The sequence below is a fragment of the Callithrix jacchus genome, chromosome 7, assembly GCF_049354715.1.
Source record: "Callithrix jacchus isolate 240 chromosome 7, calJac240_pri, whole genome shotgun sequence".
Taxonomy (NCBI): Eukaryota; Metazoa; Chordata; class Mammalia; order Primates; family Cebidae; genus Callithrix; species Callithrix jacchus.
In genome coordinates this window covers 157,641,714-157,667,923 of record NC_133508.1, presented here as the reverse complement: position 1 = coordinate 157,667,923, position 26,210 = coordinate 157,641,714, and the positions used below count along the sequence as shown (strand labels likewise).

General features: G+C 47.0%; 1 protein-coding gene across 3 annotated transcripts in view; it reads left to right on the top strand.

Annotated features, from left to right (window-relative positions):
• The window catches only part of ZNF697 (zinc finger protein 697), a 29,729-nt gene extending 4,547 nt beyond the window's left edge, over nucleotides 1–25,182 (top strand). For all 3 annotated transcript variants that reach the window (XM_009002002.5, XM_035252633.3, XM_035252632.3), the window contains exons 2-3: nucleotides 18,297–18,559; nucleotides 20,494–25,182. In XM_009002002.5, coding sequence (XP_009000250.4) covers nucleotides 18,334–18,559; nucleotides 20,494–21,905 — 1,638 coding nt within the window. In that variant the 5' untranslated portion in view covers nucleotides 18,297–18,333 and the 3' untranslated portion in view covers nucleotides 21,906–25,182. The remainder of the gene's footprint in view (nucleotides 1–18,296; nucleotides 18,560–20,493) is intronic.
• Nucleotides 25,183–26,210: the final 1,028 nt, after the last annotated feature.

Sequence of the window (26,210 nt, the reverse complement as noted above, 5' to 3'; positions counted from 1 at the left end):
GTTTTCTTTCTTGACTGTCCCAGGCCACCCTCAGCCTCTCCTCTAGTCTCTTGCATTGTTTAAAATTCTGCAGTTCAGTGTCTTAATGAAAGTAGACTTGAGTGGGTTCCCACACATGACAGAGGCTCTATGTCCAGCATACAACCTGGCATCATCAACTCAGAAACTGATGAGTTGGCAACGACTAAAATGCAGAAATGGAGGCATGAAACAATATTTGCATGTTGAGAGTTTGCTTCTATTGTAGAAGAAGGATTAAAAAGAGGATAGTAATTTTCTTAGTTAATTTTTACCCTTTTCGTGTAACTTCCAAAAGAGTTAAGTACCTTCTTGAAATACGCCAGAGCAGACCACGGTAAGCTGACTTCTGAGCTTCACTAACACTGGTGCTGGATGGTTATAGCGTCTGATGATTTGGTGTAGCAGGGCTGGGGCATTGGTTAGTATGTTTCCCTTTGCTGTCATGCCAGATCTCTCAGATGTCAGGCACATCTGAGAAAATCAGAGGGGTTTCCCTGACTGCACTTACGAGGGGAAAAGAGGGCTGTGAGGAGGAAGGAAGATTATTCATTCTCTTCATCAGAGTAGCAAGATTTGTGCGGGGTATAGATTTGGCTTTCATTGCATCATGTATTGATGGGGATGGTCAAAAGATCAGTAGCTTCTCCTCTTTGGGTGGAAGAGGGTTGGACCTGTCACAAAGTTGAACCCATCTCCTGAGGTTGACTACACCTTTTTTCCTGACCTCAAGGGTGCACAGAACTTTGACAGCCCTGGTATAAACACAGCGTGCTGTGGGTTGTTATAAGCACATTAGTCATGTTAAAAGAGAATAATAGGACAGTTCTTGGGATCACTGAATCTATTCAGCAAGTCATGTTCTGTGCATCCACAGGCCAGCAGCAGTGTTCCAGCAGGTGTGTGGGGGGTCATATGTGATGGTTCAGGTTTCTCCTTCCTGAGAGGCTAAATTTGCTATGTGTAGTTAAAGGGAAAGGGCCTACTTTTATTCAGAGAGTGGCTTCGGATATATATGGTCTTCTGAGATGCTTATCAGGATCTTACCATAATTATGAAACAGGAATAAACTTTTGGGTTTTATTTGCTAAGAAGTGTTTCGCTTTGGCTCAGCGTCTCAGAGCTATTCCATGTGCTTGGCACATCGTTAATGGTTGATGAAGTTCAGCAGGGCACTACAGGAAGATTTTTCCAGTTCTTGACCATTTCCCCCCCATACTTGGAAATCTTTGTGAATTCCAAAGAATCAGTTTATTTTTGTTTTGCTAGTTTTTAAAACAATCCTTCAGGCAGGTATTCATAATGATTTCTGACAATAGAAAGTAGTTTTAAAAAGCTAGACTCAAAAAAAGTTCATTAGAATGTAATCTCTACAACAGAGAATCTAGAATAATGGGTAGTACATGGTAAGGGTTTGATAAATATTTGTTGAATGAATGTGTTATATTTTTTAAAATTTTATTTTGATTTGTTCCTAAAATGATGGCACAGACAATATTTTTGTATGCTTATGCATTATATAAGCTGGGGAAGATATTTCACATATATGTACATATATATAATTTCAAAAATATTTTAGAGCAGTTTTAGGTTCACTAAAAAATTGAGCAGAAAGTAGGGTTCCTGTCTGCCTTCTGCTCCCACACATGTTCAGCCTCCACTCTCAGCATCCTGCCCCAGAGTGATACATTTGGTACAACTTATGAACTTACTTTGATATATCATTATCACCCGAAATCCTTAATTTAGTGTAGGGTTCCCTCTTGGTGTATATTCCATGGTTCTGACAAGTGTATAATGACAGGTATCTGCCATTACAGTATGGTCGGAATAGCTTCACTGTCCTGGACACCTTCCGTGCTCCATGTATTTATCCCTCCCTTCCTCTAACCTCTGGTCACCAGTGATCTTTTTACTGTCTCCATAGTTTGTCACGTGGTTGGAATCATGCAGTATGTGACTTTTTCATACTGGCTTCTGTCACTTAGGAGTATACGTTGTAATGTTTCTGCATGTTTTTTCACGGCTTGATAGCTCATTTGGTGTCGTCGTGTTTGGATTTTGGCCATTCAAGAGGCGAGTTGTGGCATCTTGTTTTAACTTGACATTCTCAAGCGACACTGATGTTTTGTACTAGTTGGTTCTCATGCTGCTATGAAGAAATACCCAAGACCTGGTAATTTATAAGGAAAAGAGGTTTAATTGACTCACAGTTCTACATGACTGGTGAGGCCTTGGGAAAATTAAAACCATGGCAGAAGGGGAAGCAAACACATCCTTATTCACATGGCGGCAGCAGAAGTGCCAAGCAAAGGGGGAAAAGCTCCTTATAAAACCGTCAGATCTTGTGAGAACTCTCACTATCAGGAGAACAGCCTGAGGGTAACGGCCCCCATGATTCAGTTACTTCCTACCTGGTCCCTTCCATGACACATGGGGATTATGGGAAGTACAATTTAAGATGAGATTTGTGTGGGGACACAGCCAAACCATATCAGCGTTGAACATCTTTTCATGTGCCTTGTCCGTTCAGATCTTTTGTCCATGTTTTCATTGGGTTGTTTGTTTTCTTACTGTTTTAAGAGTTCTTTCTATGTCTTAGTTAACAGTCTTTTATCATATATGTCTTTTACAAATATCTTCTCCCCATCTGTGATTCGTTTTCTTTCTTTCTTTTTTTTTAATGTATATTAGCTTTCCCCATCTTTTCTTTTTTGGGGGGTATCTGCCAGATTTAATATAAAAGTAGTTTACTCCAGAACTGAGAAACCAAAATGTGAAATTAACTTGAAACACTCCCCTCTTACCACCTCCACCCTTATAATAGTAAGTGTCAGTTGAATTTAACCAGACTGCAACTACGACCTACACCAGCCTGAGGGGGCAGTTGTCACAGGACATCCTTTGTTCCTGTTTCTCACTTCCTAATATGTGCCTGTGTTTATTGATTGACTTGGTGATGTGGCAGGTACTCCTGGTCAACAGCTCCGATGTGGCAGGTAATCTTTACTAACTTAATCTTAAGAGCCTTCGTTTGCTTCTTAGCCTAATTCTGGGCCTTTAGGAAAAGGGTTTTCTAAGGCTGATGATTCTATGCAGGTGAAAAGAGCAATCAAGAAATCCATGCCTGGCCGGGAGCGGTGGCTCATACCTGTAATCCCAGCACTTTGGGAGGCCGAGGCGACGGATCACAAGGTCAAAAGATCAAGACCATCCTGGCCAACATGGTGAAACCCCGTCTCTACTAAAAGTACAAAAATACAGCTGGGTGTGGTGGTGCGTGCCTTTGAGACTTGTTCCCATAAGGGCCTTACAGTTGGGAGGTGGTAGGGGAAAAGGGAGAGCCAAACATAGGATACAAATTATTGTAAGTATGATTCCCAGCTACTCAGGAGGCTGAGGCAGGAGAATCGCTTGAACCCAGGAGGCAGCGGTGGCAGTGAGCCAAGATTGCGCCATTGCACTCCAGCCCGGGCAACAGAGCAAGACGCCGTCTCAAAAGAAAAAAAAGAAATCCATGTCTTTCTTGTAGTAAGAAAAATAAAACAAAACATGAAGCCCTTGAAAACTGCCAGAGAATAAAACTTTAGTCTGAATAGCCGCTCTTAATGTTAAATACAAATCTTTCCTGAATTTGAATGCACTCCCTGCCCTTCCACACCCAGCAACTCCTTTAGTCTCATAATTACTTTGAAGGTTGAATGTTGGTCTTTCTTCATTTGCCATTTAATTTCTGTGACTGCTAGTCCCAACTTTCGCTGGGTGGGAGAGAAGCAGCTGTCCTGTTGTAGTGGGACGGTCTAGTAGCATTCCCCACAGTGAATATAAACAGCTCCGTGCCACCTCTGTTTGCACAGCTGAATCAAGGGTTAAACCCTTGGAGTGAAGGGAGGACCCATACAGGGGCACTCGATACTAACAAAGCGTGCTGGCATTTGGGCCAAGAGATGCAGACTTCTCTTTTGAGCATGGTCTGCCATGGGAGGCTAACTGCCACTTCCTGTCATGGCTGCCTGTTTAGCATGGTCTGCCATGGGAGGCTAATTGCCGCTTCCTGTCATGGCTGCCTGTTTAGCATGGTCTGCCATGGGAGGCTAATTGCCCCTTCCTGTCATGGCTGCCTGTTTAGCATGGTCTGCCATGGGAGGCTAATTGCCGCTTCCTGTCATGGCTGCCTGTTTAGCATGGTCTGCCATGGGAGGCTAACTGCCGCTTCCTGTCATGGCTGCCTGTTTAGCATGGTCTGCCATGGGAGGCTAATTGCCCCTTCCTGTCATGGCTGCCTGTTTAGCATGGTCTGCCATGGGAGGCTAATTGCCCCTTCCTGTCATGGCTGCCTGTTTAGCATGGTCTGCCATGGGAGGCTAATTGCCCCTTCCTGTCATGGCTGCCTGTTGAGCAGGGCACTTAAGCACGCTTGGCTCCTGGTGCTAACAGCTTATTGGGTCCAGTTAGGAGCGCTGGGTTTCTCTATGGCTCTGCCTTACCAGATGTGATTTTGCTGGGTCACTACATTTCCTAGTCTTTTTAGTTCTTCCTTTTGAGACTGGGAGAAATAATTACTCCTGATTTTATCCACTTCCAACTATTGGAAGGCTTCTTGTGTGCGGAAATTATCAAAGCAATAAAATGCTTGTTCCCATGAGGGACTTACAGTTGGGAGGTGGGAGGGGAAGAGGGAGAGCCAAACATAAGACACGAATTATTGTAAGTATGATTCTATTTAAAAAGCTACTATTAGACAGATAAGTCATGCAAAGTGAAAAACTAATTTTATCTGAGCACTTACTATTCCTGTAAGGTAGGTTCAGTTGTTCTCTCTGTTTTATAAAGAAAGCTCAGGCTAAAAGAGGTTGAACAACTTGCTTAAGGCTAATAACAGCTAGGCTGGATTCACAGAGGTGGTATGACTCCACAATCCTGTTTGCTTTTTTGGTTGTTTTGATACAGGATCTCTCTCTGTCTGTCACCTAGGCTGAAGTGCAGTGGTGTAAATACCTTCGGGGCACAAGCTGTCCTCCCGCCCCAGCCCTCCAAGTGGCTGGGATTACAGGTGTATGCCACCACATCTGGCTTTTTTTTTTTTTTTGGTAGAGATGGGGTTTTGCTCTGTTGCCCAGGCTGATTTTGCACTCCTGAGCTCAAGTGATCCGCTGGCCTTGGCCCCTCTAAGTGCTGGGATTACAGGGCCACAGTGCCTGCCCAGAATCTGAGCTTCTAACCATTACAGGGCTGCTGCCTCCAGAAAAGGACAGACTGTGGCTTTGAGGAGGAAAAGCATGCAAGGAAGGGAGAACAGAGGCCTTCTGGGGGAATTTAGAGCGATCCTTTTGGGCTGGGGTTAGGGGACAGAGGTTAACGTGAGGCAAGAGAGCCTTAGGCTACATTGTGGATGACTTAGAATCTGTGCTTCTGTGACAGAGTCTCTTAGGGGTTTCTGAGCAGAATAATGAAGTGGCAATCGTGATTTAAGATTGATACAGGAGTGACGCGTGGGGGCGTGTAACCGGCAAGAGTATATACCGCAGTGATAGAGGCAACTGAAAAAAGAGAGAAGTAAAAGGAACATGGCGACTGATTTGATTGAAGGGGGTGAGGGACAGGTCAAAGTTGAGTCCAGGGTTTTGCGCTTCTGAGTGAGAACAAAGACGGCTTTGACAGAAACGGACACTGCCAGGAGGAGCTGATTTGTAGCAAAGATTCAAGAAAATAACTAATACTCGTTTTTCAGTCTGACTTGGGCCAGATACATTACAGATGGAAATTCATTGAGTCTTTATAGCACCCTTTCAGGGTAGCTTGTTTCCCCCTATTGTGTAGAGGGTGAAACTAAGACAGAGAGGTGACATAACCGCCCCAGGGCGCACCTTGTGTCAGGGGCACACTTCTACTTGAACCCGGGCTGTTGGCTCCTTCGCATGTGCTTTTCCTGTTTCTGCGGCCTCCTGTCCCTTGTCACATGGGACATGCAGGACAGCACTTCAGGACTGGAAAGGACATTCAAGCTCCTCAGTCCTAACACTCGGGCATCATGAGAAATGTGGATCTGGAGTGCAGGTCAGTGACTGGGTGAGAGGTTCGAATTTGTGAGGTCTTTGGACAGAAGGAATGTGTTGAGCTATAGGAAGAGGCAAAACAGTTGAGGGAGAGGGAGAGGAAAATGTAAAAAGACGCTCGAAGGTTGACCTATTTCAGGAGTTAAGAAGAGGAGACGGTGTTCAGTGAAGTGTGAGGAGGGCTAGGGCAGTGCAGTATCATGGGGGCTCAGCAAAGGGAATTTCCAAGGAGGGTCTCAACAGGATTTTCGAGACCATTTACTGAGCTCCTATTAAATGCCAAGCACTTTATAGTGTTGATGGTGAGAGCAAAGAAGAGGAGACCACTGAATTTGGAAGGTAGAAAAGTACAGCTGATAATTGATGTGGGCCTGGATCACTAACTGAATGTTACCAGTTAACACTGTCTGCTGATGTCCCGTCTGGAAGCCCAGGTTCACTGGGAAACTGTGAGCGTGTGGTAGTGGTGGTAGTGATGTTAGTTTTTAACTGGGGCTCGCGAGCACTTATTCTTCCTTTTCCCAATAACCTGTGAGATTTATTTGGCCAAAAAAATGGCAATGCAGGAGGAAATATAATAATAGTTTGATAATTGATTTTAGTCATTTAAAAATGATACTGTACAATAAGGCAGTCTCCCCTTATAATGAGTTTCAGAGTTCGAATGGAAAAATGTCTTTAAAGGTTTTTTTTTTTTTTGAGATGGAATCTAGCTCTGTCATCCAGGCTGGAGTGCAGTAGCGCGATCTCGGCTCACTGCAACTTCCACCTCCTGGGTTCAAGTGATTCTCCTGTCTCAGCCTCCCGAGTAGCTGGGATTACAGGCACCCACCACCACACCTAGCTAATTTTTGTATTTTTAGTAGAGACAGCGTTTCACTGTGTTGGCTAGGCTGGTCTCAAACTCCTGACTTCATGATCCACGCACCACAACCTTCCAAAGTGCTGGGATTACAAGCGTGAGCCACCGTGCCCTGTGGTCTTTAAAGATTCTTTTTAATGGTATAACCAGCACTGCTGAGGCTTCCTGGTCTTCCCCTCCCCTTTCTCTCTCTCCTGCCTGTGTCTCTCTCTCACACACAAACAGACATACACACGATGACTTTTTTTAAATACTATACAAAGGACTCAGTATCATTTAGTGTTTACTGTAACACTTCATTAAGTCAATGCTAATTCAAACAACTGCTTTTTTTCTAGCCAACAAGCTGCTCTGTTTTTCTGTAGTAAAAACAGCAGAGAATCCAAAACCTGTTAAGTCAGAGATCATTTCGGAGGATCACAAGAAGTTAAGTTTGAAGAACATTTTCTATGTTTTTCTAGAGGAAAAATAATTGAAATTGTTATACCGGACCGAGCATAGAAAGTCAACACCAAGACAAAAGTATGCCAAATTACAGGGTTTATTGCCGGCGACCACGGAGGACTCACGTCTCTCCAAACCGTGGCAGAGAAAGAAGGGTGACAAGACCTTTTTATACTCGTAAAACCACCTTGGGAGTGGGGGTGAGGCTCGGGGATGGGGATGAAAGGCTTCAGACATTCTGAGGGTTAGTGGATTCTGCAAATCACCTTCTGGGCGGGGATGGGGGTGAGGGGTTTCCAGACATTCCGAGGGCCAGGGGACTATTTGACATTCTGATTGTTACTTGGGTGGTTCACAAAAGCTAAGATTAGCATTCGTCTACACATTGTCTGGGTAGGGTGGCGATCACACCCCTTAATTACTTATTCCCATTTGGGTTACAGAGAGCAGTTTCAACAGAAAGCTGAGGTATGGTTGAGGTATGCAGTTTGATGGGGCTTTTACCATGTCACAAAATGACAATAGGAAAAAAATTAGCAGGTGTCTGGAAGAAAACAAGAAAAGTGGAGTCAGTGAAATGCTGTCACTGAAGCCAGAGCACGAGACTCAGGAATATGACAGTGGGTCGGAAGAATGTGGTCCAAGGGAGATTGTATGTAAAAGGAATCCAGTAACCTGAAGGGGGGCCCCATCGTCTACCAACTTGATAGCTTTGTGAATTTATGTTGTGAGATTTGCTCATCATCTGGGGGTTCATTCTCTACAGCAAAGTGTACTTGGAGTGGTGCTGTCCTTGCCACCAGACACATCTGCACAGCTTCCCATACCGGGACCGCAAAGCTGGTCAAGCACACGGTGGAGCTGAGAAACTACTTGTAATGGGTCCCGCTGGATGAACTGAGTCCTTTGTCCCGGGCTGCAGTTAAATGTGCACTAGCCCTCCTTACGTTGTAGTTGTGTGCAGCTCCCAGAAGGCCCTTCTTTATCTGGGTGTTTGCACGTAATTCTTTGCAGGCAAGACGACTTTCCTAACACTGAAGATTTGTTAGGAAGGCGTTGGTGACTTTGTCCAGATTTTAATTATTTTTCCATTGAGAGGGGAAGGATTAACTAACAAAGCATTTTGTGGACTGGGTAGGTTATGGCTTGATTAATGTGATTCTACTCACTGTGTAAGTAAGCAGCTACTGGAGCCATAAACCTGGGGTCAAGCTTGTAAGTTGGATACATCCTAGAGAGGCAGGGTGTTACAGTCTTGAAGAATAACTTCTCTCCCTCTTAGTGCACCTGAGTGACTAGGAAGTGAAAAGTAGGTGAACTCATGATGCTGGGAGAGCCGAATCGCAAGTGTGAATTAGCCAAGCGCCAGAGGCTGTGTGAGATTGAATGGGGAGGGGCGTTGGAACAAAGGTTAATATGCCAATGATTTAGGCTCCAGTCTGCCCTTAACTGGTGTGTTCATGGGCAATTCACTTAACCTTCCTCGGGCTCCATTGTCTGATTCATCTGTAAAATAGGATGTTAGTTCCCTCACTCTCCATCTCTATTTGAAACTTAACTGATATTTTTGTCTGTGCTACTCTCTGCTTTTGGACTTACTGCCATTATCTTCTCCACCAGCACACCAAAAGATCTTGCGGCATACAGTGGTGAAATAGCTCTTATCCCTCTTACCCAAAAGCACTGTGGATGATTTCTGAATCATGATAAGGAACTGTATCGTGAGTCCTTTGTAAAAGCGGTTTACACCAGGGTTTTTTTTTTTTTTTCCCATGAATCCTTTCAGGGTTCAAGAAAAAGCTATGGGCCTTCTCATCAGAAGAAAGTGTCTGCAAACACATTTCCATAAGGTTGCAGGGAGTTCACAGATTCTGAGGCCCTCAGGCTAAGAACTCACACTCAAGAAAAATACTGTTAAGTTTGTAAGTTTGTATAGGACTGTTGCTGTCTTTGGGAAATGCTAGGAACTAGAGGTAAGGAACCCAGACTGAACCTGACGAATGGCTCAGTAACATGATGTTCAAGTTATGAATGAATCCCGGACATGCAAGCCTTCTTCTTGAGACTGATGTGCCACGTTCTGGAGGAAAGCTGTGTCCTGTGAGTGGGTGTGTGCCTCATAGATTTCCTGTGCACCATTGGCTGAAACGGAACATACCTGTGAGCTTTCAGTTCTCATGTCAGGTGGGAACATGGTATCTTCTAGGGCTCTCTCTGTAGTATGGTGTGAAGCAATTTGGTGGCATCCTCTGAGTTTCTCTGAGTGCTGTCTGAGGACACTGTTGAAATTTAAAAGCTCTCAGCTTGGGCTAGTAAAGTAAATCTTTTCCTGTCAGAGTTCATCTCGCGGAGATCACATTTTCATAAATCACTACTGTATGACTTTGCTTTTCATCCATACACACTCTTCCATTTTTCATCCTCTGAGAAGGTCATTCTAGGGAGGACCCATTACTGATGTACTTAATGCACTGGCCCCTTAGATCATTTCATCAGTGTGTCTGTCCTGGGGATAAAGCGCTCCCCTCACAGAATGGTCACAACTAGGACCCCTAATCCAGCTTATCCCTTCTTGGTCTGCAGTGTAGACTTGTTAATAGTGGAAATAAACAAGTACTAGTGATCAGGATCCTTTTTTTAGTTGTTTGGAAATATAAAAGGAGATGAAAATGGAAACAATCTGATTCTATTTTGAACATAACAGCTATTCCTTTATCTCATTTTTAAAAAGAGCAAAAAGCATCAAACTTAAGTTTCTTTGCATTAGCATCTTTGCTTCCCTGCCCCTTCTCCCAGTTCCCATGAGCTTTATTCAGTATCAGGCCTCGTAACCACTCTTGTTTTGGCATGATTTATAAAAGCAGGCTATTCCTTTTATGGAAATCACTGAGATTTTATTATGTTCTGGCCAGTACTTAAATAACCCAACATTTCAGAAAAAAATATAATTATCCATTTAAAAACTTAGTAAGTTTTACTTCATGCTGAAAACTAGCTATGGAAGTTGACAGTTGGGCAGGAAAATTCAGGCCTCAGGTGATTTCCTTACATTTTCATTCCTGTTTTTTTTTTTTTGGTTTGTTTCTTTTTGGAAGACATCTTGGCAGATTATAAGGAGAAGTGTCACTTACCCACTGCTGAAATGCACCGGCTGGAACACGCCAGCCATTCTTCATCAACAGCACCAAACGGTCATTTTGGGCAGAGAGTTGGAAGAGCAGTTTTTGCTGTTGCTGTTGTTGAATCTACGGTGGGAAGCGGAGGTGACTGAGTGTCTGCCTCAAGTCCTTTGGCCCTAACACCCCTCTCTCCTGATGTGTTATGCTAAGCATTCTTTTTAGGGCTGTTCACCACAGTGGAAATATGAGCACAGAATCATCTGGGTTGGAAAAGACTTCCTGAGATCACCTGGCCCCATCTGGTAACATTAATATGGGATTCCAGCATCAACTTTCCCCGAACAAGGCTGTTTGCTGACAACTCCCATATCTCACATAAACCCCTTGTGCAGTCTTAGCCTGTTTTCCCTTCTGCCCTTCAGTGAAATAGATGATTAAATTACTTGTCTTTCTGCTGTAGGAGTGTGTGCCCATATACACACGTGGCTATATAGATCTTAAAGGTGAATCCTGATTTTTCCCTGCTGTCCTTTATAGCACATATACCCTGAGACTCTATTCAACTATCTGTATGTAGTAATGGTTTTTATAAAAAATGTTTATATGGGTAAATATGAAATATGATGTGATTATTGCAGACTACACTTTGAAGCTACATTATATATGATGGTTAATTTTACGTGTCAATTTGGCTGGGCCACAGAATGCCGAGATTTGTGGTCAAACATTATGCTGGGTGTTTCTGTGAGGATGTTTTTTAGATGAGGATAACATATAAATCAGTGGACTTTGAGTAGATTACCCGCCATAATGTGGGTGGGCCTTATCTAATCAGTTGAAGGCCTGAATAGAACAAATGGACTGATCTTCAGAGGAATTTTTTTAGCAGATGGCTTTCAGCCAAGAACTGCATCTGCTTTCCTGGGTCCCTAGCCTGTCAGCCCACCCTACAGATAGATTTTGGACTTGCCAGACCCATAATGGCATAAGCCAGTTCTTTATGATAAATCTCTCTCTCTCTCTCTCTCTCTCTCTCTCTCTCTCTCACACACACACACACACACACACACACACACCCCACACACAAATACACCCTATTGGTCTATGGGTTCTGTTTCTCAGGAGGACCCTGATTAATCAGGGTGCAAAAAAAAAAAAAAAAGCCAAGTATCTGTCCTTGATTTACCTGGCTATTTTTTTGAAGATGTGTTTTATATTAAAGAGCTGCAAAGATCATTGGAGACGCTATCAGCAAAATTGAGTGTGGCCACAGCTCTTCAGTAAAACCTGACTTTCAGTCACTTTTCCTTTTTAGCCTCAGTTTCTTCTGTGTAAAAGGTTAAAGAAAGGGATTTCCACGGTCTGTGATTTCACGACATGCAAACATGGACTATTTGAGCCAGCTGCTGAGAAGGTGTCTAGAGATCGTAATTCTGAGGGCTGCCCAAAGTTTCTCTTAGTAAATGACACAGCCGAGGTTGTAAGACAGTAGTGTTCGTGGAGCACAGGGAATTAAAACCCATGAACAGAAGGATGTCCTGGATGTGAGGAAAATACACAGGAAAATGGGTCACTCCGATTTATGTTGCAGAAGATTCTCATCAGCTAAACGTAAAATATGGACGGTAAATGCCAACAGGAAAACCTTTAGCTTTTGTGACTTATACTCAGCTGAGGGCAGATACTCAGCTGAGGGCTCTCAGGATCTGTGTCTGCACTGGAAAGAGGGTGGTGAAGGATTGGCATTTGTGATAAGCTGAAGCCTTCAGGCTAAACTGAGGGGCCCTACCCTGACTGATGGACAGGAAATGCCTGACCCCAAGGGCGTTTGTGCTATTCCTGACCACAGAGTTTGGAAGGAGCCTCAGACCGGCACTGACCCATGGGATGCAGGCTGATTGCTCTGTTGCCTCGGTTCTGAGCCGCCTTCTTTTTTCAACTTGGGCTTTCCTCTCCAGGTAAAAAAGCAGTAACCACAAGGCAGAAACCGTATGATTTTAGCTGCTCTTGTCTGGAGAGTGGGCAACAGGTAGCCGCAGTCATCTTTTGGCTGTACCTGTCTGGAATCAATGTTCACCCTCATGCAGCCGTATGCCACTTGGGTGGCTGGGATTTTGGGTTGGGCAGTCTGGGTTTGTGCCTGGCCAAGCCAGCTGAGGGGAAGTTCGCCTGCCCCGTTTGGATGTGGACACCCTCTGTGTAAGGTGCTTTACCCCATGCTCAGTAGGGCATCCCCAGCAAATATGGCAAGGTGGCTCTCTTTGCCCTTTGCGTTGCTTTTGACCCTAAACTTAGCATTGAGGAGGCAGGACCCTGATGGTCCTATCCCCTGAGAGGCTAGCTGACTTTTTACCCGGTTGGTGCTGAAGATGGACAAATGATTAACCCCCTGGAATCCCTGGTTAGACCCCAGCTGTGGTCATGAGTTCAGCCTTTCGAACCGCAGGCTGAAACTGTTTTTCCAGCACTCTACCCAATCGGGTGTCCCCGCCTGGACTCTGCTGTGGAAACTCTCCCTTGGGAGATAGTGGTGGGCAGGGGGGGACCGTGGGAAGAGGAGGGAGGAAGAAGCCTCCAGCTGCTGCTGCTGGCCGGTCCCGCGTCCCCCTGAGGAGGTAGAGAAGGGATCCTCGAGATGAGTGGGAGCCAGGAAAGGAGCTGCAGTCCGGAGGCCCGAGTGGGAGCTGCTCCTGGCCCGCCGCCCGCCAGCCACTTCCTTCCCCTGACATGACGGCCCAGCAGGCTGGCTCCCCGCCACTTGGCAGCGGCCGCGGCACGTGACTCCTCAGCCCTCTGCCCGGGGGCTGGCGGGGGGCTGGCGGGCCGGGAGCGATCTGCTCTGGAGCCGGCCGTCCCTGCGGTGCAGGGTGCCAGGTCGGCGCGAAGGCAACGCCGAGGCGCATCCGGGCGGGCTGGGGGGGTCCGCCCCGGGGAGGCGGCAGCCGCGCCCCTGCCTTATCTCTGAGAGGCTGGGCGACTTGGTACTATTGGTTTCTATGCACAATCCAGGAAGGGGGGAGACGTGTGCATTCCTCTGCCCTAACCCCTTCGTAGGCAGTTAGGTTAAATCCACAAAGTGGTGGGGGCTCTTGTTGAAGCGTTACGGTTTTTACAGGTAACCCCAAAGTGGGGGATCGGGAGAATGTGCCGATAAACTCGGCTTAAATTCTAATTCTGGGTCTGCTACTGGCTTCAGTTACCCTCCCCCATCTTCCCACCTCATTCCCTCTCTTCCTTTTTGAGATGGGGTCTTGCTCTGTTTCTCAGGCAGGAATGCAGTGGGGACAGTCTTGGCTCATGGCAGCCTGGAACTCCTGGGCTCAAGTGATCCTCCTGCCTCAGCCTCCCAAGTAGCTGGGGCTAAAGACATACACCACCACACCCAGTTATTATTTTTTAAATTTTTGTAGAGAAGGGATCTTGCTCTGTTGCCCAGGCTGGAGTTTTTTTTTTTTTTTAAGATGTTTTATCACATTTACCTCTGCTCTGTAGCAGTGACTTAAAAGTGATCTGATTTTTCTTTCAAGTGAGGCTGAGTTTGTTTAGAAGGCTCTTGAGCATTTGCCTAGTGACAGGGTGATAAGCCTTACTTTTTTGAGATGGGGGTGGGGAAAGGGACATGAAAATATCACAAGTTCTAGAAGCCAGATTTGAGCCAGTTTTGTTGAAGTTGCCCAACCCCACCCTGAAGGGATCTATATCCAGGAAAAAGGTTTTGTGCTGGTGGTGGAGTGTTTGGGGATCACGAGTTTGCTGTGTGGATTAACAAGCTGGAGCTGGAAGTGTCGAATGAAACAGGAAGGACAATGGAGCCTTCCTGGATCAACTCACCTGTGTGTCCTATGACAAGCCTGAAGAGGACTCAGGAACATTCGACCCAACCGTGTCATGGAACAGAAGCCCGGATGGGGCAAATACTTGAAGTCACACAGCATAGTGGTTGTGTTGGCCAAAAATCAGAATTGTCTCCCTTAGCGATTCCCACTAGATGTAGAATTAGTTTTGTATGCCCACCACTCTGTTGCTTTTCCCCCTTCAACTTCTATTCTTTCTTACTGGGGGAAGGAGAGCTCCCTTACAGGTGATGTAAGTCAGGGCTTACTGAACCAGGCACCCACACCCTACTCAGCTTTAGACCTATACCTGTATACAGGATGGGCTATCAGCAGCTGAAAACCAAGTGAATTTGGAAGTAAACCTTTCTCCCTCCACCCTCCTCCCTTAAGCAACTAGTCCCTCCACATGGTGGGTTGTTCATTAATAGGACCTTTAGCAGCAAGGCTGGGGGAAGTTGTACTTGCCAAAGGCCGTTCTCTGTGAACGTAGCTGTGAACCAGTGACCCCCAATTTAGAATGAGGGTATAATTTTCTTTTTAAGAAGCTGGCTGAGTTTCATCATAGTTATAACTATCATTTATTGTGTCTCTAACATGCCAGCAGCTTTTACAAACATTAATCTCTGTGGCTCGAGAAACAGCTCCGCAAGGTCGGAGACAGCCTGCAGGTTCTTACAGATGCAGAATCTGAGATTCAGCAAGGCTGAGAAACTTGTACAAGGTAAAGTGGCTGGCAAAGAGCAGGGGATTCACACCCAGGTCAGTCTGGCCACGAAGCTATCACACTGCCCTGCTGTGCGTCAGATATCCAGCTCCAGCATTACCTAACAAAACATGTCACCAGTTTTTGAGAATGAATGGGATACAACAAAATGTGCCTGAATATCTGACACTTTATACCAGGGTGTCTCGTGTTTTTGAATATTACGTTTTCTAGATTGAGGTTATCACAACTCCTGCCCTTGTCTTCCTTTTTGTCACTTCTAGAGTAATTGTAGGTTTAACATGTTAAGAAAAGAAAGTTGGTTTTCTGATTAAAAAAGGTCAAGTCTTCCCAAACTCTATACGAGCTTCTAGTGAAGAATGTGTGTGTGGGAGCTAGACCTGCAAGGTTATGTATCCCTGCTCTGCAGTTTATAATTTGTACGGCTTTGGACCGGTCACTTCTGTTCCCGTTTCCTCTCTGTGAAGTTGGAAATAATATCCTACTTCATTAGGTTAACATCAAATACGTTAATAGCTGCAAAGCCCCCAAAGTGACCAAGAGATGTTTAACATTTTAATAAACTTCTAGTCTTCCTCTGACCTGTGTATACATGTGTAATATACATGTAAGTATGCATATATTAAGTCAAAATGAAATATTTTTCAACCAGCTGCTTTTCGTATAATTGTATTGTTGTTACCTTTCCTAACCTCTAAATAACCTCATTCATTACCTGACAACTGCCGAAAACCCCATGACGTGCTGGTGTGAATGGAACTGAATTCCTGTTACTGGGCATTCAGATTTCCAGTTTTACGCTAACATAACACATTTTTAAACAGATATGAGCAGCCATTGGGCCATGAATGGTATCCGGGTGACAAGAGCTTCAAGCCCTTTTCAGAGCACACCTAATCCCTGCTTCCCCAGTTTAAATGAAAATGAGGATCAGGAAGTCCTCCCTATGGATCTCAGAACTCTTAACTCTGAGGCAGCACTGTGAACTTTTCGTACGCCAGCCCTAAGAGGGAACTCCCTCTGGCTTTCCCCTCTCCCTGCCTTTACATCTAGAAAAACCATGTTTCTGCATTTAGTATCTGGTATCTTGGTTCCCAATAAATCACAAATCAAAATGTTCCACTATTTCTGTGTCTGAGGTGCCCCCTAAGCCGCCCCGCTTCCTGTTTCCCAGGTTGGACGCCTAAATTCTGTCGTTCATGTTGGAACGCCGTGGTCCCTTTTATGCCATGCTGGGCACTGTCCCTTGCCATTTTGAGTTTCCGATGACATGCTTATTTCCGATGTCATGACCCTATTGACACAGAATCCTCCTGCTGGTCTCACATTGGTAGAAACCATTGATTAGTCCCCTGTTAACGTCCCACCAGCGCCTGTGCTGTTTTCCACCATTAGCAAATCAATATGTCATGTTTGATGACCCTGCTCTTGCCTGTCCACTTTCATGTGTGTTATGTTTGCAGACTCAAGGGATGTACTTGTCCAAAGAGGCAAAAGAGTGGTGGGCAGAAGTGACTTGGCGTCAGTAGTCACGGAGTCTACCTCTTAGAAGGTTTATAGCTTTCATGAGATTTTTCTCCCCCCATCTTAGACAAGAAATCCCCAAATGTTGGAAACCTGGTGTTTTAAACAGTATACATTCTAAAGGAAATTCATCTGCATTTCAGGACCTGTTGACTGAGCAACCTCAGATTCAGCCATATTCTAAGACATTAAAGGAAAGCACTTGATTTTCCCTCTAATTTAGGGAGTGCATTATCATTTCTCAGAGTCAGGTGATGGATGTGTCTGCCAGAATTACCAAGGGGATGGCACCAGGACTTAAAAAGAGGAAACGTGTGTATCACACACTTAGAAAACTCAAAGCATCAATTATTCCGCAGTATTTTCCAAAGTGCTTTTTCATTAGTTTCCTTCGGACACCCTCCCTGTGAGAAGGGTTAAGTAGCATTACCCTTCTTCCACTCACGAGGACACTGGAACAATGAGAGGTTAATTGACTTGCCTTGGGCTCTCTACAGTGAGGCTGACCCAGCTGAAATTTCCAACTTCCGCTGGGTGGAACTCCAGCCTACGATTCCAAAAGCTCTGTAGAACTGGGGTGGCCTCAGAGAAGGCCTCCACAGAGGCAGAAGAGCTCCCAGCCAAGGAAGGGGCACCTTGCTCAGCCATGTTCTTGCCGTTTGGGGACTCCTGAGGCAGAGAGCTGGTCTCTTCAAAGTCATAGGCCAAGATCTTCGACCCAGAAACCTGTTTGGCTGCCTGGAGCTAAGCTGTAGGAGTGATGGATGGCAGAAATAATTATTTTTGGCTCAGCTGCTCAGTCTTGGCAGGGGGCCCTTTAAATTTGAAATGTTATCCTGACATCTACAAAAGGTTAAGGGATCTGATGTCATTTTCCCCCTATGATTCACACGTTGGCCTTTTCTGTAGAGGGGTTACCAATTATCTCTGATGTATGTTCCTGCTAAGGGAACATCTCTATAATTCAGATACTGTAAAATATGTAATTAATATGATAGAGATGGTTTCTAATATAGAGGAGCCCCTGCAGCTCTTCCTGGCCCCACCAGATCTACTTGAATCATCTTGGCTCATTCCTTCCTGCAGTGCAGATCCTTACTACAAAGCCCAGTTGATCGTGCCATTGATGACATGGTCTTAGACACGAAGTTACTACCCTTGATGCTTCTGTTATTCTTGTGTCTCGATGTACTTTTCCTCTGGCTCCTTAAATTAGCCAAAATACTTGCACGATTAGCCAAAATACTTGCACGATCAGCCAAAATACTTGCAAAGTTGCTGCGGCCCGGAGGAGAGGAAGCTTAGTAAGAGTCTGAGAGGCATGGAAGTTTGAGGCAGCACAGTTGCTTCATCCCCTCTCTACTGCTTATAAGTTACGTAGCCCTGGATTAGGGGCCTCTTCGAGTTTGAGTTTTCTCAGCTGGTAAAAACGGGCATAGCTACCCCACAGGTAAACTAAAACCACACTAACAGACATCCGCATCAAAGCCAGAAGATCAAGATTTGGTCCAGTGAGAGCTGGCTTGTGGTCTCAGGGGGGCTGTCACTGTTCTTCTGCCACCCAGTCCACCCTCCTTGGCACTCACTCGTTTACCTTAAAATGTAGAGTGGAGTGGAGTTTTGCCACCTGGGGCTTGGAACTCTGTATATTTTATTAGACTTGGAAATTAAGGCTAGACTGACATGACCTTTCTTTGTGTTTTTCTGGAGCAGGGATTCCTGGTCACCTCCATTGCCCTTTTCTTCCTGGATGAAACAAGAAGAAAAGCAGGGTGTCTGTGCACACCAGGACTCAGAAGACAAAGGGATGGGTTCCGATTTTGAAGACTCTGAGGACATGGAAGGGGACCCAGAAGAGAGAGAAATGGGCTATAATCCACAGGACACACACACGAGAGAAGGCCACCTGGAGCTGGAGACGGCCCCCGACCCACAGGACGCAAGGCACGGGGAAGCAGGGCATGACACCTGCACAGGTGAGGAGAAGCTGGGGCTCTCTGCAGGTTGCCTCGTTCGCACTCACTCCTAAGCTCCTCCAGAATCATAACCAGGGCAGCATCCTCCCTAAGGGAGCTCCCTAAAGGGGACCATTGGGCGGGATTCTGTACTCACTTGCCTTTCTAGTGTTGGCTAGAGGAGCGTCCTTTTCTTCAGCCCAGTCTGGGGTGAGTTACTGGAAACATGGCGTTTTAAATAGTATACATTCTAAAGGAATTAATCTGCATTTCAGGGCCTATTGACTGACCAACCTGCACAGCCATATTCTATGACAGTAAAGGAAAGGGCTTGATTTTTCCCTCTAATTTAAGGAGTGCATTATTCTCTCTCAGAAGGAGTCAAGCGATGTGTCTGCTAAAATGAGAGGGGCTGGCATGTTTGGGTTTTTAAGCAGTGAAGAGGCTCACACACTGACGCGGCACTTTACAGTGCAGAGAATGCCACTGTACATTAACCCCTGGAACGACACTGCACAGTTACCCAGGTGGCATTAGAGGGCTATTGGGAGGGTTAACCGAGTTGCTGCATGTGCTTACTAAGCACAGTACTGTGCAAACAGGAAGTATCCAGGTGTTTACAGCTACGTCCCCATCTCCCTTTGCAGATAAGTCAGCTCAGTGCTAAGTGACCTCCCTCGGTTCATGTGGCTAATTCCCGAAGTGCCCATGGCCTCTGCCAAACGCCTTACTTTTACTGGCTTTGAAAGAGTGAATGCTGGGCCTCCACCCACCTCCTTGTTTCCGTCTTTAGGCATTTATTCCTTTAGCCTGCTCAGCACACGCTCTGGGGACAGAAATGAGCTAAAATACTTTATGGCCCGGACTGTGAGAGGTTAAATTCCTCTGCCTGTGACACAGTCCCAGACTCCTGCTGCCCTCCTCTGCAGTGCAAACAAGCATGTGGAGGAGGGCACGTGTGAGGCCTTTCACATCTCAGAAACTTCACTCTACTTGTGGATAAACAGCCAGAGACCAACAGGTGTGTGTCCTGACCAGCCTCTAACCTGGGCTCTGTAACCTCTTCCTTTATTTCCTCCCCCCTCCCCCCTCCCATAGTCAAGTCCTGAAGGTGAGTTCAGTGTTCTGTTCCAACGTAAGCTGTTTTGGACTGACCAAATGTACTTTAAAAATTAGTCCAGGGCGGCCAGGTGTGGTGGCTCACGCCTGTAATCCCAGCACTTTGGGAGGCTGAGGCCGTGGATCACGAGGTCAGGAGATGGAGACCAGCCTGACCAACATAGGGAAACCCTGTCTGTACTAAAAACAGAAAAATTAGCTGGGCGTGGTGGTGCGTGCCTGTAATCCCAGCTACTCTGAAGACTGAGGCAGGAGAATTGCTTGAACCCGGGAGGTGGAGGTTGCAGTGAGCCAAGATCATGCCACTGTACTCCAGCCTGGGTGACAAAGTGAGACTCCTTCTCAAAAAAAAAAAAAAAAAATTAGTCCAGGGCCTGGTTAGGCCAGGTGGTCTTTCTCAGGTTGGCAGACTGTTCTTGTCTTTTGAGACTAGAATCTTAAAAGGCATTGGTAGCTCTTGGAGCGAGTAAACCTTTTTTCCTGAGATCTCAGGGAGTGTCCCACCTGGCACAGACTTGACCATACCGAGCGCAGGCACTCAGGCCTTTCAGATGGCTCTGCTAGGCAGTGCCTCGAGTCGAGCTAGTGGGGCCTGGGCCCCAGGCAGCTTCCTGAAGAAATGGTGGGCAGAGGGGGCAGTGAGTGAACTCTCCTTTAGGCCTTTTCCCTGGAGGAGCCAGGTGAGAGAGAGGCTGGACTCTCAGGGGACCTTGGAGGGGCAGGGACCCAGAGTGCCTGGGGCAGGGGATCACGGTTTTGTTACTGAGGTTTCCTCTGTGCTTCCCTTTTGAATGCCAAGTACAGTAATCCTCTACTGTCACCTTTTTCTGTTGCAGGGGGGCAGCTGAGTGAGGAGGAAAGCTTTTCTATCCGTGGGGAAGAGGATGACCAACCTGGTGTAGCCGACATGGCGATGTTCCCAGGACTGTGTGAGTCTGACAGCATATCCCAGAGCCTCCGGGAGGACGACGACGAGAGTGCTGGGGAGAACCGGCTGGAGGAGGAAGAGGAGCAGCCGCCCCCTCCCATACTTCCCTGGAGGCGGCACCTCTCCCTGGGGAGTCGGCACCGAGGTGACAAGCCCGCCCACCGACGCTTCCACCGGCTTCACCACCCCATGGCCATGGACCTCGGGGAGCTGGACAGCCTGGTGGCCAGCATCATGGACGCGCCCACCATCTGCCCCGACTGCGGGGAGAGCTTCAGCCCCGGCGCCCCCTTCCTGCAGCACCAGCGCATTCACCGCCTGGCGGAGGCCGCAGCCGCCGCCAGCCTGGAGCCCTTCGGCCTGGCGGGCGAGTGCGGCGCGATGGTGGGCATGATGGGCGTGGGGGTGGCGGGGGGCTTCGGGGCCGGGCCCGCGCTGGCCCGGCCCCCGCGCGAAAAGCCCTTCCGCTGCGGGGAGTGTGGCAAGGGCTTCAGCCGCAACACCTACCTGACCAACCACCTGCGGCTGCACACGGGCGAGCGGCCCAACCTGTGCGCCGACTGCGGCAAGAGCTTCAGCTGGCGCGCAGACCTGCTCAAGCACCGGCGCCTGCACACGGGCGAGAAGCCCTACCCGTGCCCGGAGTGCGGCGAGGCCTTCAGCCTCAGCTCGCACCTGCTCAGCCACCGGCGCGCGCACGCGGCAGCCAGCGGGGCGGGGGCGGCGGCGCTGCGGCCCTTCGCCTGCGGGGAGTGCGGCAAGGGCTTCGTGCGCCGCTCGCACCTGGCCAACCACCAGCGCATCCACACGGGCGAGAAGCCGCACGGCTGCGGCGAGTGCGGCAAGCGCTTCAGCTGGCGCTCGGACCTGGTGAAGCACCAGCGCGTGCACACGGGCGAGAAGCCCTACATGTGCTCGGAGTGCGGCGAGGCCTTCAGCGTCAGCTCGCACCTGTTCACGCACAAGCGCACGCACTCGGGCGAGCGGCCCTACGTGTGCCGCGAGTGTGGCAAGGGCTTCGGGCGCAACTCGCACCTGGTGAACCACCTGCGCGTGCACACCGGCGAGAAGCCCTTCCGCTGCGGCCAGTGCGACAAGCGCTTCAGCGACTTCTCCACGCTCACGCAGCACCAGCGCACGCACACGGGCGAGAAGCCCTACACGTGCATCGAGTGCGGCAAGAGCTTCATCCAGAGCTCGCACCTGATCCGGCACCGCCGCATCCACACGGGCAACAAGCCGCACAAGTGCACGGGCTGCGGCAAAGGCTTCCGCTACAAGACGCACCTGGCGCAGCACCAGAAGCTGCACCTGTGCTAGGGGCGGGGTCCGAGGGAGGCTGCCCGGTGGGGAGCCCGTGGGGGCGCATGTCCTGGGACTGACCCAGGGGAAGGAAGTGGGGAAGGGGCGGGAGGGACAATCTGAGAGTGACTGGGGAGCCTTTTGGTGTTTGGGGTTTCCCAAAGTGGGGGGAGGGTTGAGTAACAGTTCTTTCCCGGTGCTATACCTGCCTCTCATGGAAGAAATGTTCAGGAGATGCGCTGGGGGTGATGACGTCCTTAAATACACGCTGTAGGGGGCGAAGAGCTTGGAGGACCAGGAGGCGCTTTGAGGACCTTCAGGAAGAGCAGTTCCTGGGCTGGGGTGGGAACAGGATGACAGGCAATAGACTAGGACAGGCTGCGATGGCCTGTGGGAGTCTGCGGGGAGAGGGTTTAAATAAGGACTATAGGGCAAAATCTCCCACCAAGTGGTAAGCCAGAGTTTGCCCGATCCCCACAAGTCATCCGCTGTTGTCTCAAAAAGGAGGGGAGCCTTGTCAGTCACATAGGAAGGGATATGTAATGTACTTTTCCTTTCTCTGAGCCACAGTTAGCTGCTATTTTGAGGCATCCAGGGCAAAGTGGGCCGAAAAATGCCACACTCTCATTTCAAGGGGCCACGTCTGGGGTTTAGAAATTCATTTGTAACTGGTTCTCAGATGTGGGAAATCCTGATTCTGCTCCGGGTTCTTTGCTACTTCCTTGAAAATACTCTAGCTTTATGCTGGGTCAAGGTTGTTTACCTGGATGACCCTTCTCCCCCACCCCCCTTCATCCCAGGTGTGTGCCACACCTAATATTTTTTTCAGGTCGCAACTATGATCTTTTAAGTGCAGGGAAAAGGAAAAATCCCAGCTATGTGTGACTTTCCTTTTAAGACCTCACCTTGATGTGGGCGTTTCAAGTGAACTTTAGATCATCAACTCCGTTGCCCAGTGGCCTGCTAAAAAGTCAGCTAGCTCAGAGTTTTGCTGGCCTTTACGTGAGAAATCTAGGAAAGTAAAGTGTTCACAGTGTTGGGATGTGAGACTCCTGGGTGTCTCGCCTTCACTTTGCACTTGTTAGTGGCCTCCGCTAACGCCCACCGCCATGCATATTGATGAGGGACCTAATCTAAGTGCGAATGTCTTTTTCCTGCATGTGGAGGCCCAGTAGAAATCTCAACACTTTACACAGGAGAGCCCAGTCAGGGAGAGGTGTAAATGCAAAATTGCCAAATAGCACAAGCAATGAATGTTTTCTGGTTGTTAATAGATGCCAAAATAGCTCTTTGATATCTGCAAAGTGCTTTATGATTTTTAATAATTGTTAGTTGTTTCTCACATCACTGTGAGTTAGATCAGTGTTACCACCCCTGTCTTAGGGAAGGCCTGGGAACTGGAGTGTGCAGGTTGTCTTGAAGGGAGGCTGCGGACAGTGTGCATGCATCATTGTAGCCTGACCTTTTGCATTCTTCAGCTCAGCTGCTAGGAAGACTTACCTGTCATGATTTATATAATAAAATAAGGACACTGAAAATTCTTACGCTTGATGAAAAACTTAAGGCTAGCCTAGAAGGGCCAAACATGTCCTTACTGACAAAGCTGGTCTTTGTCGGCTAGTTAGGGTACCCTAGCTATGTTCCATTTTTGGTAGGGGCTGTAGTTAGATGACTCGTATAGATTTCAGTTACTTATACTGAAGATCCCTGCCCTAGGTGAGCCTTTAGAAGTTAGAGTTGTGGAAAGCAGTATTGTTTTCTTCACTAGTGATTGTTACCCTGCACATTTCATGGAAGCATCTTCACAAACTACTGGACACAGTTGAAGTGGGGCGAGAGAAGCTATGAGATGGTTTTTACAGGTTTAGCAAAGTTTCTGTGGATGCTTGTAATTGATACTTGATCAGTTGTATTCTAGTAAAGAACCTCTTTGGGGACTATAGGAAAGCATGTTTTTGTGGTTTAAAAACACTTAAAAATATTGATAATTCTGGGCTTGTATAATAAATGCAACAAATCTTGCCCTCTTAATTTATTGTCATTCACAAATGCAAATAGAATTTCAAACTTATAGACAGTTTTGAAAGACACTAATTCTCGTTTTCTTTTAGTCAGGAGTCATGTAAGCAAAGCAGGTGTCTGTTTTGAATTCTGACATGTAATCTGAATACTAAGCATATTAGACCCACCTGAACATGGTAGAGCCAATTTGTAGGTAATCTTATTGCTTGTGGGTGTTTTCCCCGTATATCTACCTCTTCCAGCTGTTTTAAGTTCTCTCGAGTCTGTGCCTATGAAATCTCATCCAACTTTTGATTATTCACGGTTGATTATTCTCTTTCTTTTTTCTTTTCTTGTTTTTTTTTGCTACCATTTTTATGCCCCGTCTTGTCTGCATCAAATATACTACATATCAGCAACTTTAGAGAACGGGTTCAGCGGGGCGTGGAGAGTGAAGCTAATGTGAAATAGGTTAGTGGCAGTGGGAAGCTCTGGACTTCGTTTGCCTCTATGGATAAGAGAGTCAGCCTCTACGTCGACATCCCTTCTATGAGCAAATTCTTAGCAGAAGAAAACAATTCAACTACCAACACCCGACTCTACTGGTGCATTTAAAATGTGATTCCATTTTTTCTTACAATTCTTCAGGGAACTTATCTGCATTAAGTGAGGTTAAATGCATTCAGGAGGTTGTTTCTTCCATCTAGTTTTAGAATAATAATATTTCTTCAGCAAACCCTGTTTACTGCGGGTTCTCCCTTGGAAACGCTAAAGGACTCTTTCCACCAACCCGTTAACAATGGTGGAAGCGCGTGTATTATTCGTTTCCTGGAGAGTTTGGTCAAGAGAAAGCTTCCGCCGCTGCCCTTTGCTAAGCAAAACCTGGAGCAGTTTAAATAGGCGAAATGGTTTTGATGAAATCTTGAGCTCTGAGTTGGAAGGAGAAAATGAGAAGTCAAGCCCTTGAGCCGTGTGGTCTCCTTACAATCAAGAGACTGTACATATGTGAAAATATACAAATTAAGGACCTGTGTTCATAGACAATCTAAACTGTGTTTCTGAAGTTTGTGCACATTTTTCTTCACTGTAATGTTATTTTACGGCTGTTTGTTAAAATAGTGAATAAGTTAATGACCCTAAAAGTCACAGGTGTCGCGTGTGTGTGCTTGTGTACGTAAGAATTACCTTATTTTCAGGTTGTTTTATTTAATGATGGTTCCGTGGGCAGCATTCTGCTGTTGAGGACCCACTATGGAATATTTGTCATTAAATCCGTATCAGTCTTTCACTGTCATTCTTCTCTGACACATTCGATGTCACTCAGTTCTATCTATAGAAGCTGTGTTCCTGTAGAGCAAGGGTTGGCAAACTACCAAATCTGCCCTGCATATTTTTGGACATAAAACTGCAGTAGAATAAAGTCATACCCGTACAGCCACATTTACATATTATCTGTGCTACCTCGCCCTGAATTTGCTGAGTGGGCCTCTGCCCACATTTCAGTTAGAAAAACTGTACCTGGTCACCATGGAGTGCTTCAGCTTTGATTGGATTCAGCTACGGATTTTCTTAACCTTGGAGAGCTTTTTTTGATTGTTTGCCTTTTAAATGAAGAGAGCGGTTAGTTGGAGTGAGGCCTAAGTTCCTGTGATTTTATAGAAACTCCCCAGGTGATTTTAATGGGCAAACAGGATTGAGAACTGTGTAGGACCAGTTAGAGACCCCTTTTCCTCTTGGGGATTACAGTAAGTATAACACAGAAGGCTCAAATCCTCTCCAGCAGAATTATGGAGGCAAAGGGCAGTGCAAGGTGCAGCAGGCTTTGTCTGCTCCTGGTAGGCCTCCTTTCGTGCAGCCGCTCCAAATATTGAAGACAATCTAAGTGAGAGCCAGGAACAGTGCCTGTCTTGGCTGTCCATCAGATGACAGTGGAATCGGTGTGGAAGGCTGCTGGTGGCCTTCACCGTCTCCGCCACTCAGTATGCCTTCTTCCCCTTCTCTCAGATCTACAGTCCCCCGACTCGGCTCGCTTACCACAGAAATCCCAGGCATGACTCCTTTTCTCAGCTGCCCTGGGCAATCCTCTCTGCCCTGGTGGAAGGGGAGGAGCACACCCAGCCAGTCTCCAGCATGAATTGCCTCCTGCTTGCTCCTCTGTCCCACTGTCACAGCCTCAAGTGCCCTGCAGATTGCAGTTTTCTGCTGCCAGACTCTGGTTTCAGGGTCATCTCTGCTAACCCAAAGCACATTCCAATGGGTTTCAATTTCTCACTGCTCCTGTGGGACCCCGGGCACTGTTCACAGTGCTCTCTGCATCCAGCC